General features: G+C 34.3%; 1 protein-coding gene and 2 pseudogenes across 1 annotated transcript; 2 read left to right on the forward strand and 1 right to left on the reverse strand.

Moving 5' to 3' along the window:
• Positions 1-1,721: 1,721 nt before the first annotated feature.
• LOC134236790 (uncharacterized) lies at positions 1,722-15,086 on the reverse strand. The gene is made up of 9 exons (XM_062718931.1): positions 14,896-15,086; positions 14,447-14,550; positions 14,190-14,319; positions 11,895-12,032; positions 11,719-11,807; positions 11,315-11,438; positions 3,240-3,424; positions 2,325-2,423; positions 1,722-1,910 (listed from the first exon to the last, which is right to left on the reverse strand). Exons 1-9 carry the CDS (start codon positions 15,053-15,055, stop codon positions 1,806-1,808), a joined length of 1,134 nt encoding a protein of 377 aa, XP_062574915.1. The 5' UTR covers positions 15,056-15,086; the 3' UTR covers positions 1,722-1,805.
• LOC134236788 (uncharacterized) lies at positions 5,034-6,383 on the forward strand (annotated as a pseudogene).
• Positions 6,809-9,622, forward strand: LOC134236786 (uncharacterized; annotated as a pseudogene).
• Positions 15,087-18,541: the final 3,455 nt, after the last annotated feature.

Here is an 18,541-nt window from a genome sequence, read left to right on the forward strand (position 1 = left end):
TATGTCAAGTTTACACTCTTTTTTTCCTTGAAAGCGATGGAGACATTAAAATTGATATGCCATGTACCAGGAGCACCTTTGCAAGACCTGCGTGAGTGTTGCCGAGCTCGTGTATCTTTTCATCCAACGATTAATTACTCCCCAATTAAAATTTATTTAGGAAGTTTGCTTGTTCATGCTCAGTTTTTAGTTTCTTTTTTTTTTTGGTTGACTTTATCATGAAGTAAAGCGGGCCTACCAGGCTACCGTTTTTTTACCGTTTTGTTACTACGAATAAATGGCGCGGAATGTGGAACCCTGAACGCACATATATATCTATATATATATAGAATAATTATTTATTTTAATGAAATAATCAAAATAAGTTAATTATGAAACCTGCAATTTTCTGAAGTTTATACATATATACAAGGGTTGTCCCATAAAATCGTGGACAAAGCGTTTTTCTCGAAAAGTAATGGGCGCACTAAGCTGAAATTTTCAGTAAATCTTTATTCATCATATCTAAGTGCATCATTATGTTTTTGATAATATATAGACAAAAATAAAGATTTAATTATGCTTGAATGTGCACAGGGTACGGTCCTACGGCGCACGGTAAAAATAACAAAGTTATGCTAGAGAATACACAATAATGAATTCGTAATAAACATTTTCAATGCATAAAAATTGGATGAAAAATATTATAATTTGATTCCTTAATCATTTTTGTAGTCTTTATTAAAATTTCAAGGCATTTGGTTAATTTTTGGCAGTTTCCCGAGCATTCGAAATTGGAAAGTGGTAAACACAATACACAAAAAATCGCGATTTTTGATGACGTTACGGCGCACCAGAGAGCAGTTCAGTTAGATTTGGATGTTGTAAATACACCTTAAGAGACTTTAAATGAATACAGAAGAAAGAAAATATGACAAAAATCATCAAATCTTTAGAATATAAAAGAAATGGAAGGTTTCTTAGCGAATTCTTTTTTATTGAGCTCTCAGGTAGTACAAAATATACGGACAAACTGCTATTGTAATAGCAAAAGACGCTGTCATTGTCGACCGTTGATATGAGATTCTCTGTTATTTGAATGCTGGTGAGAATACTGTCCAAAACTTGCTAAAATTTTTTAAAAGATTGCATGTGTGTGCCAGATGGGTTCCTTTTCTGGTTATAGACACTCACGTACGTGAATCAATGGAATTTTTTAGAATTTAAATGGGGCTTATCCAACTTTACTTTAGCAAAGATGAAACGTGACGTTGTTTTAGACACTTTCAAGTTATCATCTATGCGCCGTAGGGCGATACAATACATAACATAACATCTAATAATTTGTTTATTTATCCATATATCTATTTGAAATTTGCTCTGTATATTTATAATATATGTACTAAGGAGTAGTGAAAATTTCAGAACGCAGTGATGATTATTTTTCAAACTAGACAACTTGTCCACGATTTTACGGGACAACCCTCGTATATAGAAAATATATTCAAAATCCTATCGAATTTTTTTTTCAGGTCTGTTTTTTATGCGATGAGGTAAGTCCAGTGCACGATGTTTTATCAATATTATAGACATCGCTGTATATACCTCTTTTTTCATAACACATATATACACATTCGATTGCTCCTCATTCAACTAGATGTTACATTGTAACTGTAACTATTGTAACCATTTCAACATTTAAATGTTGGATTTCAAGGCAACATTACACTCTCTAATTTTGATTAAATTGTTAATACCCGGTAAAGCAATGTTTGGCAATATCTTTGATTATCTCTTGGTGTTAAGCTATATCAAGTGGAAATCTGTCACCATTTTATTCTTTTTTCTTGTTGACATCGCAATGTTGAACGATATCGAGTCGAAATTGCTTCATCGATGCATTCTGTTTTCTTGTTTACATCGTTCACATCCTCGTTATCGCCCACAAAGATTTTGAGATATAAGATTTTTCATTGAATTGTGCACAACATATCCAAAATTAAAATAGGCGACGACTGAGGACACATTTTATGAAGTGAAGTAACTTTTGAAATTGGTCATTTTGAGGTTTTTTGTTTAAATAGAGAAATGCTTCAAAGTACGTCATATTTCCAGAATGGTACTCCTTCATGCTATATTCTTTTCTGATCTATCACAGTCATAAACTCAATATTTAAACCAGTTACAGTTTTTTTGAAAACACCAAAGTTTTAGGGCACAATAAAGCTAGACCCGTATCTTCTTCTTTAAATGATAATTCAGATCTCCTTTCATAAGAATAAATTTTAAAGCTATTCAATTATAATATTTATAGCATACAGTGGTGTATATGAATTTAATGATACTAAAATCTTACTGCATTTTCCTTTAATAAGCGTAATGTCATCTACTGCAACATGTGCTGATTGTGCTCCATTATCACCTCCAACTGACTCAAAGAAAATCTGAAAAGAGTTTATAATATATATAGCACTAAAATGACCTACGACAGAAAAAATAAAAATCGATCAACAAGGAAAGAAAACATATTATTTAAACACACACACACACACACACACACACACACACACACACACACAGGTTAAGGGAAGTAAAGATGAGAGGTTTGGCAAACCACCACGTACGTGTACGTGTATCAGATGAAAGCTGTGCATTACGTCATCACTTTTGCTAATGCTAATAAAAAAATTCAACATGTATCTACGTACGTGTAGATCACCGAGTACCCATTAGTGTAAACTTGTAGCTTGTATTTTCTTCAGTGCTATTTATTTTAATCAAAGTATGTGTTTTCTAAAACCTAAAGCTCAAGTACTGATATAAGGAGGTTTTTTTTTTTTATTTAATTAAGAGATAAAAACACTTATATTGACTTTCAAAATAGGATTTAGCAAATCAAAGTTATAAAATTAATTTTAATTTATTTTCTTAAATATATACTGTATTTACTCGATGAAAATAGTGATGTACATTATAAATTATAGTAGATAACGTATAAAAATACAAAATTATCCGAAGATAGAGAAGAATTCATTTAAAGCATTTACAAGTACACGTTCAAGCTATAAGAAATGTGGTGTACATGTAAAGTGTACGTATAATTCTAACTTGTACTGTTCATGTATACGTTGGTCTGCGAAATGTTTCTTATATTCTTTGAAAACGGTTTTAGTTTTTTTTTTTATATAAAGAATGAAACTTAAACCGTATGGAAACGTTTTACTTGATCAAAGCATGCTGTATACGACCAGGAAACTTACAATATCATTTTTTTGAACCTGGATATCAACTTCAGTATAATTCCATTCTTCATTTTGCATGTTGGAAAAAACATTTCCGAACGATTTTACTACACCAGAGTTTTTGGTGTAAAGTTGTAAGCGTACACCAATAGTATTCTGGAGATAGATCCAATACCGTAGACACCAGTCACTTTCTTTGAAGTCTGTAACAGAATTTTTGCCGAAAATTGAAATTAAAAAGTTGATAACGAAATACAAGATATTTTAATCAATAAAATCATTAAAAGAATTACATGCTCAACTTTAAATAATGACAAGCTTTAGCCAGGTGAATTTTATTAGAAAAATCTAAATGGTAAAAATCAGCCTATGTGATATTGCTAATTTTTTGTCATTTTGATCTTCCTCTTAAAATTCGAAGTTTTTTTTCAATCGGGAAAGAAACGCATTCAATTTTCCCGTCATTTTTGCAAGCTTTTAGTACTCGTAATATAACGTGATTGTCCGCAACAAAGCGTTAACACTCGTCTCTAATGGCATTTACTCTCATATGTCCGTATCAAATCGTCTTTGAGCGGGAAAGAACAGTGTCAGCACGTGAGCAGATGGCCACGCAAAGCGTCACAGATAGTGACAGAACGTGAGATACCGCAACGAATCGCCAATCAGCGGGATATCTGTCCTTTCCGAGATTGATCCCGATGATCACGATATACAAGCCAGATTAGTTACGTTTATATACGATGCAGCTGAGGTTAGTAACGATATAATGCGATTTGCTGCGATGATAACGATTAAAATCTAATCGTGTTAATCGTAGAAAAATTTTTGACAGTCCAAAAAAAATTCACGATCAACACGATAGTCACGAGTGAACACAAGATTTGTTTCGGTTTGATACGAGAACTACGATTTGTCCACGTTCGAGTCCCCGATCTCAATCGTGGCGCCAATCGTGATAGTGGGAACATAGCATAAAGTTTATATTACACTTTTAGCACAAAGGTAACATATTCTGAAATTTGTTTTCACCTGTAAACCTTTACTTAATGTGATTTGTCTAATTTTTTTTGAAATATTACTAAAATTTTCCAAGTCTATCTAATTTTCCAGTTCTTCGGAGAAAAAATAAGTGTTAATTTCCCATATTATAAAATCCATAGATCCGCCTATAATCCCTATAATCAATTAGAGTTATTCCCCCTGAGTCAACTTCCGTTAATCCCTTTTCATTCACAGACTATATGAATGAGGTTGGTGCAATTTTAAAGGATAATTTTTTTGCAAATTTAGATATTTAGAAAAATAGTTAATGGGTATAATACATATGGATGTTTTTGTTATCTATTTGGTAGTTGTTTGCTGCAATCAATTTAGGAGTATTTATTCATGATTTCCCGATGATCCTTGATTTTATAATGATAATTTTTTCTAGCGTCTGTTGTGGCCATTTTGTATTAGCCGACCACTTTGTATCTATATAAGTTTTCATTTAAACAGATTATATGATGTAAGTATGTGATAAGATATAATATTAAGTCAATTATCTTGATCGTTAGGATTTATATCATATTGCCTTGGCTTAATTAATTTTTCTTTGTTTTATAAATTGATCCGACACGTTTCAGATTTCTATACCAAGGGGAGATAAAAAAAAATTAGGCTAACTTTATAAAAAGAAATAAGCATGTGAGAATGAGGAGATAATTAATTTAAATTTCTTTTCTTACAAATATACAAAATAATATATACATATATATATATATATATATATATATATAAATAATTATTTTATTTTATTTTCTGAACACGATGCCACCGAGAGCTAAGAAGCGCAGAATGGCTCAACCATCAGCGACTGTCACACAGCAGCCAAGTGGTAGTCAGGCTACAGTGTCTGTGAATTCCCAGACGTACTCGTCGACGGCGTCGGCAGGATGTCCAGTACCAATACCACCGACCCAGGCTCCATCAACTTCTGTCGTGGCGGAAGCGCAACCCATGTTGACAAGAAGTGCAGGGCCATCCTTTGCACCGACCACCTCTGGAGCAACAATCTCAACTCCAACAGATGTTGGCACCATCCCTGCTCCTGTCCCATCAATACATATGATTGGTATGAATGTTTCTAGCACAGTCAAACAACGTATTATTAGTGGGCAGTATATTGATTTGGCCACATTGGTAACACCAAAATCAGGGTCTGATGAAAAGAAATTAGTTATGAATAGTATGGGTGAGATAATTTATAAAGATGCCAACCCAAAAAAGGTAGAAAATATTGAGCAATGGACTGACCTTATGCTCATATTTGCAAGTGTGTACTTGAGTGCACATCCCGCCAAGACTCTTGACCTACTTAAGTACATACAGACCGTAAGAATGGGTGTTAGCAGGGGGCTATATCTTGGAAAGAATATGATACGCAGTTTAGGCTGCGCAAAGAGCAAAATCCTGTGTCTTCCTGGGGTGAAATTGACTCGGAATTATGGTTAATGTATATGCATTCTGGGCCTGCTTATAACGTAACAAATGCACCCAAAACCAATAATGATAAATGCTACAATTTCAATTACAAGGGATCTTGTGACAAATTCCCATGCATGTATAAACACAGCTGTATTCGATGTGGTAGTAACCATCCACAGATACATTGCATTACACAAGCGTCAAACACTGGGTCCGCAAAAATATTTCGCCAACAAAATTCAAGTGGTCAATTCTATGGACAGTCAAGTTTTCGTCCACAAACCACCAATGCAAATACCAACTATAAGGGGTATTCAACCAATGCAAATACCAATTATAAGGGGTATTCTAGCAGCAACACCCAGCGCCCCACCTACTCAAGACCAAGATTCCGCACCCCGCAATCTATGGCGTCTAGGTTCAACGCCTATTAATGTACACGCCCTTAAAAAATGTCTCGTCCACTATCCTAACAGAATCATAGCAAATCGCCTAATCCAAGGGTTCTCTCAAGGGTTTAAACTTCATTATCATGGGCCTAGATTACCAATTCAATGTAATAATTTGAAATCCGCGAACGATCATCCTAATGAACTTAAAGAGAAAATCGACAAAGAAATTGAAATGGGGAGGATACAGGGTCCTTTCACGCAAATACCAATTTCTAATCTTAGGTTATCTCCAATTGGGTTAGTGCCGAAGGGGGATAATTTGGGCTGGCGTCTAATAACACACCTCTCTTTCCCGAAGTTTAGTAGTGTGAATTCATACATAGATCCTTGTGAAACTGCTGTACAATATTCATCCTTTGATTCAGTAATTCAGATGATTGCTAAATTAGGGAAGGGGCTTTCATAGGTAAGCGAGACATAAAATCCGCATTTCGACTTCTTCCAATACTTCCCGGCGATTTTGATCTCCTGGGTTTTAAATTTCAGGGTAATTATTTCATAGACAAATGTTTACCTATGGGGTGCTCCATTTCGTGTAAGGTTTTCGAGGATTTTTCTACAATTTTGCAGTGGGCTACGATACAGCGCTCTAAAACATCAACAACTGATCATGATCTAGATGATTTTATATTTGCTGGGAGGGATGCCCATTCTTGTCAAGATCTTATGTCGAATTTTCAAGACGTCTGCGAAGATATAGGTGTTCCTATTGCCGAGGACAAATCTGAAGGCCCTACTATGGTTATGACATTTTTAGGTTTTGAGATAGATACTTATCATATGCTAGTTAAGATCCCCAATTCAAAATGCTTAGAGCTACAGGGTATTTTACACCATCTCGTTGTTCAACGCAAGACAACACTCCAACAATTACAATCTGTTTTAGGTAAACTGAATTTCTTTACAAGAGCCATAAGACCAGGTAGGGCATTTCTGCGTCGGCTTTATAATGCTACACTAGGAGTTTCAGAATTACATTATCGCATAAGGATAACTCAATCAATGCGACAGGACTTGTACATGTGGATTAGTTTTCTTGAATCATTTAATGGGACTGTGTATTTTTTAGATATTGAGTGGACGTCAGACAACAACATTAATTTTTACACAGATAGTTCCGGTTCGTCTTACTTGGGATGTGGTGCTTATTTCAATGGGGAATGGTGTTTTTACCCTTGGCCAGAGACTTGGGCGTCCAATGACGTACTTAAAGACATGACCTTTTTAGAGTTAGTTCCGGTGGTCTTGGCCGTCTATTTATGGGGTAACAAAACTCGCTAATAAAAAGATCATTCTCCATATAGACAATCAAGCTGTAGTCGCTATAATAAATAAACTCACTTCCAAATCAGAGCGGGTCATGACACTACTTAGACCATTTGTCCTTGCTTCTATGAATTATAATATTCTGTTTCGTGCAGTTTACATACCAAGTAAAGACAATGTAGTAGCTGATTCAATTTCTCGTAAGCAGTGGGCCAGATTCCGACAAGCAGCTCCACATGCCAGGAAACACCCTTGCCCAGTACCCCTATCTTTCCGCAACATCATCTCCAGCCTGAGTTTGTTAAACTTTTAGACGCCTCAGTATCTGACTCATTGATTGCACGCCATGGCCCCCTACATTAAACTCAGTCGTGCAATTCGTTTTGCATTCATCTTCATCCGGCCTCGCATATGGTACCGTGAGGTCATACTTGTCTGCCATTTCATTTTATTGTAAATTGCAGAGTGTTCACGATCCAACCCCAGAGTTCTTAGTTACAAAGTTATTGCAGGGCATGAAACGTTTGAAACATAAAGTAGATACTAGATTGCCAATAACGAAAACAATTTTGCTATATATTATTCAAGTTCTGCCCATTATATGTACCAATGCTTTTGAAACAGCTCTTTTCTCGGCTGCATTCTCCCTGGCATTTCATGGATTTTTAAGAGTTGGCGAATTAACAGTTAATACAAGAGAAGGTGATCAACAAAACACAATTCAAATCGACAATTTGTCCATTAATCACGAAACGCAATCTCTCTTACTGACTATCCAGTATTCGAAAACGGACCAGTTAGGTAAAGGCACAGTACTACAAATAGATAAGCAGGGTGATATCGCATGTCCATATCAGCTCATTACTAAATACGTCAGCATCCGTCCAGAGGGTTCAGGTCCATTATTTCGACACTTCGATTTATCCCCACTCACACGATATCAATTTACGGGGGTACTTTGTAAGGCAGTAAAGCACCTAAATTTGCCTGGTATCTCAGGATACAAATCTCACTCTTTTCGTATCGGCGCGAGTACTGATCTCGCGTTAAAAGGATTTTCAACTCATGACATTCAGAGATCTGGTCGTTGGAAATCTGATTCTTACAAATCCTACATTCGCATACAAAAGTTTTAATCTAATTTTAGATATACGGACAATATGGTTGGTGGGTTCATCAATAATCAAGCACGCCTTTTTGGAAGCTGTCTTAAGACCAGGTGGTACAAATTTGACATTAGAAAGAAAACACATCTCCCTGTGGTGGCAGGGTTATAGTGGCCTCCAGTTATAAAGTAAAACTAAACAAAAGATTAGAACTCTTGAAAAGGTGGGCCCTGTACCTAATTTCATCCTTATACATTGTGGGGGGAATGACTTGGGCAATGTATCGATCAGAAAAATAAGGGTGGTTGCAAAGCAGTTGGTTTTATTTCTAAGGAATCACTTTCGAAACAGTAGGATTATATGGTCATTTATACTTCCGCGTCTCCAATGGCGCTATTCAGCAAATTTAAAAGCTATGGAAAATGCACGCAAACGGGTTAATTCTGGTATAGCTGCAATTGTCTTGCAATCTGGCGGCGCAATAATTCGCCATACAGACATTAAACCTGATCCAGCTTTGTTTTTACAGGATGGGGTACACTTGTCCTCGTTGGGGAATAACATTTTTCTAAACTCTCTCCAGGGGGGACTTGAGGCCATCGTTGCGTATGGTCAATCCTGCTTTCCCAATTAGCAAGGGTCCTGGGTACGGCTGTTCGTATATGCCGCTCTACCCCCACCATGGTGGCGGAGTTCCCTGGATGAGTTTCATTCTGATCCTCATCTCAGGGAACTTGTGGCGTATAAGCGGCATTTTGGTAATTATATTGTAAGCTTTGACCTCTGCACCTCCCAGGGTCAATGCTTTCTATATATATATATATATATGGTGAACTTTGAACTTTGATGTTGTGAACTTTGAACTTTTGATGTTGTATGAACTTTGATTTACCACTATATGAACTTTGACCTTTGGTAATGACCTTGATATATGATTTGCTTTGATGTTGATTGTTGTTTGTGCATTTGATTGGGGCATGCTCTTGTTGGCTGCCCATTGCCCATATTGATTGTTTTGCATTTGAAACTAAATAACAGCCGTGCCCATAATATCGCCACACTTTAATAAAATTAATTTCAAGTTACCATTTGTTTGAGTTACACTTTTCTGAGATACTATCACATCCAATTCTATTCGAATTGGAGGCTTTAATCGAAGAAAGTGCTAATTTCCCATATTATAAAATCTATAGATCCGCCTATAATCCATATAATCAATTAGAGTTATTCCCCCTGAGTCAACTTCCGTTAACCCCTTTTCATTCAAAGACTATATGAATGAGGTTGGTGCAATTTTAAAGGATAATTTTTTTGCAAATTTAGATATTTAGAAAAATACCCTCCTCACCCAACCCTTATTCGAATGGATTTTTGCGCTGTGTTTTTCTTTCTATTGCAGCTGTCCTACAAAAGGATCACTTAATATCAAATGGTACGGCTGTTACAAGAAGAAGTCTACCTGGAGACCAACTTAGATGAAATTTTCGCAAACCTTGGCCACTGCTCCTCCCAGGGCCAATGTTTCCTAAACAGTGACTGATATATAAACGACAAGTAAAGGAGGCGCATAAGCGGCATTTCGTAATAAATATATCGTAAATATCACCTCTGGTGTATAAGCGGCATTTTGGTAATTATATTGTAAGCTTTGACCTCTGCACCTCCCAGGGTCAATGCTTTCTATATATATATATATGGTGAACTTTGAACTTTGATGTTGTGAACTTTGAACTTTTGATGTTGTATGAACTTTGACTTACCACTATATGAACTTTGACCTTTGGTAATGACCTTGATATATGATTTGCTTTGATGTTGAATGTTGTTTTTGCATTTGATTGGGGCATGCTCTTGTTGGCTGCCCATTGCCCATATTGTTTGTTTTGCATTTGAAACTAAATAACAGCCGTGCCCATAATATCGCCACACTTTAATAAAATTAATTTCGAGTTTCCATTTGTTTGAGTTACACTTTTCTGAGATAAATAGTAAATACCGTAAATCTGGAAATTTTTGCTGTAGATAATTTTTTAGCTAATTTGCAAGTTCATTGCATTCGCAAAAATATTTTTCTTAAAAATAAATTACCAATGAGAAAATGTTAACAAAGCAGCGGTCATTCGCAAAATTTTGAAACGTTAAAATTTATCAACAGCATTTTGACCCGAATTCGCAAAATAAAATCGACGTAAAAATTTCCAGATTTACGGTAACCATAATTACATTTGTCAGATAAATAAAAACGTACTAATTGTTATCCCGATTACGAAAGTATTTTTTATTACAAACAAGCACTTATATTTTCTTTGAGCACCATATCTTAACTGCGCACCATTTTATTAACTCTAGTTTTCTTAATTCGTATTGCCTCTCGAACCGTTTAAAAAAAACAGGAATCTAGGACCAGAATTATTTTGAAAGTAAAGTTTACCAAACTTAAACATTTTCAGGACTTTTTCTTACGGAGCCGAAACGTTCCAGAATATTATTTAAATCTGCTTTGAAGTCGTTATGAGTCATGATCAGAAACCCTTTATAAAATCTTTTGGGATTTGTGCTGCACCTTTTGTGCAAAAGTAATATTCTTCAATTTTTCATATAAATTAAAAACTTCTCGAACCATCACACATGTTAAATAAGTAAAGGTTTATTGACAGGTAAATTACATGTACAAGTAATTTACATTTTCTATAGATATATTTCCTTGTCAATAATAAAAATGAATTTCATTAGCTCTGCATTGAGGGTATCCTTAACATGAGAATTATTTTAGTCCAGGAAGCAACTACTTAATACTTACCAGGAAAGTCTATATTTGACCTAAGAATTGCTCGCCTTTCTGATGTATAGTCACCACTGCTGTCGTTAACAAATGCATAATTTGACCCTTGATAAGCTTTCTGTGGTCCAATTGTTGTGTTGCCCTAAAATATTCACTGACAATTATGTATATTTTTTTAAGAAATGTGCTTGATGAAACAGGAAAATGTGTGTTTATATTTTTACTAAAACATAAGTGTTGTCTTCTGTCAAAGTAGAAAAGCGGTTATCATAAAGTGATATCATTTTAACGATTAAATTTAATATTTTCCCCCAAATCATTTAAATAAATTACAGCTCTAAGTTATTAATTGGTCGATTTTGTGCAACTAAAAAATATTGAGATTCAGAAAAGGGATTTAAATCATGAACATTTATACATACTAAAGTAATTGTCCAATCAAGGTCATCGTTTTTTGCTTGAAAGAGGAAACATGGATCACCAAGCTCAAATGTGCAAGAAAAAAAAGTACCTGGAAGAAAATAAAAGATTGAAATGAACTTAAGTAGAGAACCTTGAATTTATTTTAATAACATAATACAGATTATATAGTACTTACTACAAGCTACCTCTGTAACATTTTCAAAGCTGCAGTCCACCTCCTTGAAGAGATATTCGTTTTTTAAACACTGGTATGACATACAAGAAGTGAAGTCTTGGTTTGTTTTGTATTGTATTCTATTGATAAAGTCTTCAACTTTAATAGAAAAAATATAACAGTTCATTTCGTAAACGTTAAAAAAGAATACCCTGCAGGGTTAAGGGTCAGCTGAGTATCACGAGTTTTTCAGACTATGAGGGTTCCCTGTAACTGACTTAATTAATTTGACTTATATATATGGCACACCAAATTCACAAAAATGAGCAAATCATAGTTTCACAATCGATAAACTAGGTTTATCGGTTGTAAACTATAGTTTACGGACTGTAAACTATAGTTAACAACGTTAATCTATATTTTACATCTGTAAACTATAGTTAACGCGATTATCGATGTTTCACAACCGTAAACTATACTTAACACCGAAAACTATCATTTGCGATTGCCATAGATAAGCTGATAAATACAGTTTCACGATTTGTAAACTATAGTTTACAAACCGTTAACTATAGTTAACGATCTGATAAATATGATAAACAACTCTTAACTATAGTTTACGATTGTAAACTATAGTTTACAAACGTGAATCTATGTTTATCAACAAAATCTATTGTTAACGTTTTATTACAGACAGATAAACTTAGATTAGCATTCGTAAACTATAGTTAACAATCGTTAAATATAGTTTTACAGTTGAAAACTCTACTTAACGAATCGTTAACTATAGTTTACGGTTTGTAAACTATAGTTTACAGTCGATAAACCTAGTTTATCAATTGTGAAACTAAGTTTAGCTCTTTTTTGTGAATTTGGCGTGTCATATATATAACATACATTTTGCAGTTTGATGAAAACTTATTTAACATATTTCTGCAGCTTGTCCCCTAAGGACCATTGCTCGAAGTAAGACTTATAATAAGGTCCGAAACTTGTATTAGAACAAACTTGAATCTGCATTACCCGAAAATCTTTGCTGGTATTTCAGTACCCTGCTGTTCAGAAGGAATTTTTAATATATTCTCTTTTTACATTTCCATTTAAATGTTCTATTTCTTATTGTGACTCAACCCATCCCTGGGAGCAATAATCTAAACAAAATTTATGTTCACTACCTTATCTGAGGATGCTTCCATATTAATGTAATGAACAAAATATGAATCTCATTACTTGAAGATGTTTCCATATTAATAAAGGTTTATTATAAAACAAATCATGGCTTTGCTGTTCTGAAGAAGATTTTTCTTGTATATCCCTATACAACTTTGATCCATTATAATGGTCCCACCCTATCCTCAGGGGTAATTGCAATGATTTGAACAAACTTGAATCGAGCATGCAAGTTGAGGATGCTTCAATTATTGATAGGAATTATAATTGCTTAGTTTGCTGTTTTTTGAGATTTTTAAAGATTTTTTCTAGTGTATTCCCATGTAAAATTTTGACTGACCATTCAAGCCTCTACTTGCACCGGGGGTCATAATATGAGCAAACATGATTCCATATTACATGAGAATGCTTCCAATTTTTTTTTTTGGCATTAAGGTTGCTTTTTCTGTTCTTAAGATGAAGATTTTTTTTCTCAATATTCCCAAATAAAATTTGATAACCCCCTGTCCCAATCTTGCCAGTTTATATTCCGCGGTCTCAAATTATAATCTACACTACCTGAAGATGACCCTGCCTCCAAGGTCATGATTGGAACAAACTTGAATCTGCACTTCCTGACAATTAATATAATGCTTCTATATTTTTAACATCAAGGATTTGCTGTTGTTAAGAAGAATTTAAAAGTTTTCTTCTTGTTGTTTCAATGTAAAATTTGATCCTCTTGGGTCCACAATTAAAAAAAAAATGAATCCAAACTATGTTAAGAACTTCTTGTTCATGTTTTATGTCTTCTGGCCCAGTGGTTCTTGGGAAGAAGAAATTTTAAATGACCCAGTCTGATTTTGCCTTTTCTTAGTTATATCTCTAAAGAAAGCGATATCGACCTTTATTTGAACAGACTTGAATTTCCTATCCCTAAGATACTGTGGCAAGTTTGATTAAAATTGGTCCAATAGTTCTTAAGAAAAGTTAAAAATATGAGAGCTTACGCACGATCGAGACAAAGCGTTAGCCCCCACGATGACGGACAAAAACAGATAGCAATAGTTCACAGGTGACCTATTGCTATATTTAAAATTAATGTTTGAAGATATTACAGATTCCTAAAAAAGAATGAATGTTTTAATCCAGTAAAAATTACTTTACCGACAGAGTACACATTCATGGTGTCTTTCCCTCCACAGAAAAATGTACCATCACATGGAATGCCACATAAATTGGCATCTACCGTCTCCATGGAACTCTCGATATCGTCTGGACAAGCACATTCCTTATCCTACAATCAAATAACATATTAACCTTTCCTCTTGTAAAGGAAAAAAATCTATAAAATCAAATCGTGATTTAGAAATATTTTGATGCATTAATTAAGTTAAAAATCCAAAAATCTATACATGTTTTACCATGACAGCAAACAAAGATGAAGAGGAACACATATCATGACAATCCAGTATTGAGGGATTAACTAAACTTGAGAAGTTTAAGCTTGTTGTATTTCGGAAGCAACCTTTGAAGAAATTACAAAAAAATACAAAATGGTTGAAAAGGAAAATATACAATAATATTAAATGTTCAATGATCATGAACAATTAATAATATCAAATGGCATTTACAGATGCACAAGGAAACAAAAGTATATTTCCCCCCTTTTTTTAAAGACATGTATAGTGTACATGTATATTGTGCTAAAGATTTGCATGTATCTAAAAAAAAATTAATGCATAAAGAAAATAAAATTACATAATGATTTTACTTTCATCGCAAAATGATTGAGTACTGATGAATTGATGTCAAAGACTTTACGATACAGAAATTGATCTTTATTAAGCCATTTCATGATATATTAGCTTACCTTTTATTGATATATAAGGGGTTGCATATACATAAGAACTTGTCCATAATTTTTCAGTGCTTTGGTTACACGTCCTTATAGATGTTACATCTTTGTGGCTGAGGGCAGACAGCACTGAATTATTCCGTTCGCAAAAATCAAGTGCTTCAGTCCATGTCATTTTCTTTTCTACGTAGATATACTGCTTCTCTAGATCTGAATATATTAAATAATTAAGGAATAACTGTCTAATTTTTGGGATTCATGATGTGATCAATCGAGTAGCTTGCGTGATATTTACATACTCCTGATTCCGCAAATCTACGCGCTAATAGCCCCGCTTCTGTCTCTATTTGTCCCTCTCTGATTTTTTTAACCGCGCCTATCGATGAACCTGTAGATTTATGTAGAATAAAGTATTTTTACAATTTGTAATTTTATCACATTGGAAATTTAAATATTAATGTTCCAAATGAAATTTAGTATAAACAAGAAGCCACAGCGCTCACCTGAGTCAATATGGCTTTGTCATGATTTGAACAAACCTGAATCTACGCTACCTGTGGATGCTTCTATATCAACATGTCTCATCATAGCTATGTTGTTATTGAGAAGAAGATTTTTAAAGTGTTTTCCTATATTTTCCAATGTTAATCGTTGATCCTTAATTGTAGCCCCACCCTATCCCCAGGGGTCATGATATGTATGAGTTGAATCTACAATATCTGCAGATATGACTAATCAAATCTTTATTGTGCTTAAGAATACGGTTTTTAAAGATTTCTCCTAATGTAAATATTCCTGTGTATAACTTTGATCCCCATTGTGGCCCCATTCTACCCCCGGGGTCATGATTGAACAAACTTGTATCACACTAATTGAGAATGCTTCCATATCAATATGACTAAACATGGCTTTGCTGTTCTTGACATGAAAATTTTTAAAGATTTTTCCTATATATTCCTATGTAAACATTGATTTAACATTGTGGTCCCACCTTACCTACGGGATCCTGATTTGAACAAACTTGAATCTACACTACCTTAAGGTGCTTCTATATCAATATGACTTATCACAACTTTCTTGTTTTTGAAAAGAAGATTTTTAATGATTCGTATGCAAAAATTTGATCCACCATTTTGGCCCCATCCTACCCCTGGGAGTCATGATTTGAAAAAAATTAATCTAATCTATGTATTGAAGGTTTCTCTTAAGTTTCAATTTTTCTGGCTCAGTGGTTCTTGAGAAGATGATTTTTGAAAGAAGACACCAAATTTTAACTAATTCTTAATTATCTTCCCATAAAAAGGGCATGGCGCTTCATATGAGCAAATTGGAATTCCCTTTATTCAAGGATGCTTTGTGGCAAGTTTGGTTGAAAGTGGTCTAGTGGTTCTTGATAAGAATCGAAAATGTTAAAAGTTTACACACCGACAGACAGACAGACGGAAAAACATCTAGACGGACAACAGACAGCCGGACGCCAAACAAAATGTGATTAGAAAAACTCGCTTGCTGCGGTTAGAAAAAAAAAGGAAAATTGTGCCTTGATAGTATTTAATGTCATGAAGAATTTTTGAGTCAAGTCAGAGTAAAAAAGAATAGATATGGGTTACCCCATATCCAAAGATATTCGACTTTTAGATTTAATATGCTTATCAGTGTTTATAATGACGTTAATAAAAAAACTGCAATGTCTAGGGCCTAGTTATGGAACTGGTGTAAATTTCGTGAGCATGGTGAGGTCACCCAGTCTCCTAACAAACGGTACACATAGGCCTACATGAACCTGTGTCCGCAAGACCAACATTAGCCTTGATCTACACACGTGCGATGGAGCTGTTAAACGCATCCAGCGAGCTCGGAGGAACACGTTTTGTTTTGCCGAGAAGTTACGATGGCAGACAAAACTTTTCTTTTCTTAATTAGATCATATGAATACGAATTCTGATTAATAAAAATTATACAATCCCTGTTGAACTATATATAGTTTGTTCTAACATTTGCATCTGCAACAACTTGTGTTTAAAATGGCCGTGTTAGGAAAATCAAGACCGGATCGGAAAATTCTAAACTGAAAACCTTTTTTGTTTTGAAAATTACTGAAATATGCTAATGTATTCGTCGCAGATATTACTTACATTATTCAAGTTCTATATAAAATGGTAAGCCTATGCTGAACTCCAACACGAACCCGAATGTCCGACCCAGTTCTCGTTTTGCCACACATTTTATCCCCTACAGTTTACAAAGTGTACACACGTGAGCAGAATCCAGCCAGGGATTGAAAATTCCGTCATTTAATAATATACACACACAGAATGATTTATTTTTTCTTAAAAGGAAATTGTATGATAATTAACAGACTATAAACATGTACTTAATACAATTGTTGATATAGTATTATCAATTCATCGGTGAAAAAATATGAATCGAAGAATGACCTAAATATTCTCTATTATCAAACATGTAAAAAAAAAAAAAGGCTGAGGAGGGAGCGAGCGTAGGAATATTGATATTTTTTATTTGCATTTCGGGGGGAAAGTGATTTTCTAATAATATTTTGACGTTATTTTTGATTTCTTTAACGTATGAAATACACAACTTCACTCTTATCATGAACAATAATGTTGTATCTACTTAATCATGATGGAACTATTTTGGTCGGACCAATTTGTGTGAGCTGCCGCTGAAAACAATAATATATCTTGCAGAGATAGTATGCATTGATCGAATATATTAAAAAAAACCACTAGATTCTGTTCATGATCCACACGAATCGCAGTGATACTTAAAATTTCAAAACCCTATGTTTATAATAAATAATAACAAAGGATTTCCGGGATCTTGAAAGAACGAGGGCGCTTTTGATTGGCATTCGGCAGGAATCTTGGCGTAATTGAAAAGTGAAAATTTCATCGACATGTCACATGAAATTTTAACATTTTTTTTATTTTTCGGGTTCCTCTGCAGCAGGAAAGGGAAAAAAAACGAAAGTGAATTTTGATTTGCTAAAAAATAACCTACAAATTGGTTAAATCAGACATTTGTTACAAAATGGTACATTTTTAAACACGTCTTTCAAGAAATTTTCTATCTCTGGGTCTTCTCTCCTTGATTTTGAAAGGTTATTTTTGTACATTTAATTCAAAGAAACGAATACACATTTGTAAAAAATGGAGAGAAATCACAGAGACCATAAAAAATTAACATTTTCCAAAAAAATCGAACTGTGTAAATGTGGTGCTTCTTTGTCTTTTAAAATCACATTGTATACATGTACATGTAGCGGTGATAGCTCAGTAATGAACATTTTCGGAATCACGGACACCTGCATGACAACGTACTACGGACTGCGGACTTTACAGGGGAGGGAACATGTCAAGAGCGTAATTTAACGAATACACCTCTACGTATTGCATTTCTTTTTAAAATTGATAATTGCAATTCTACTATTCGAGTATAATATTATTATTAATTTTTTATGAAGATACAATTAATCTCTTGCAAACCTACAAAATTCTAGAGTATTTAAGCCTTCTTAACATTATTTCTTAGATAAACATGCATACTGCTTATTACCGGCCGCCAGGAGGCGGTCGGTTAGTTGATATGAAAGTTTTAAGTCGCCGTGCGTTTCTGCGGAGTTAGAACAATTTGAATAAAA

This window comes from Saccostrea cucullata, unplaced genomic scaffold (genome assembly GCF_032062105.1).
Source record: "Saccostrea cucullata isolate Sc308-1 unplaced genomic scaffold, CSIRO_AGI_Scuc_v1 ctg3234, whole genome shotgun sequence".
Taxonomy (NCBI): Eukaryota; Metazoa; Mollusca; class Bivalvia; order Ostreida; family Ostreidae; genus Saccostrea; species Saccostrea cuccullata.

What these genes read in the sequence shown, in the direction of transcription:
- LOC134236790 (XM_062718931.1), bottom strand. Translation starts at nt 15,055, where the DNA reads ATGACATGGACTGAAGCACTTGATTTTTGCGAACGGAATAATTCAGTG. An exon ending in CATGAATGTGTACTCTGTCG is followed by an intron (nt 12,033 to 14,189) that starts GTAAAGTAATTT and finishes TTTCTATTAAAG; the next exon opens with TTGAAGACTTTATCAATAGA. An exon ending in TTGATTGGACAATTACTTTA is followed by an intron (nt 11,439 to 11,718) that starts GTATGTATAAAT and finishes TGAATATTTTAG; the next exon opens with GGCAACACAACAATTGGACC.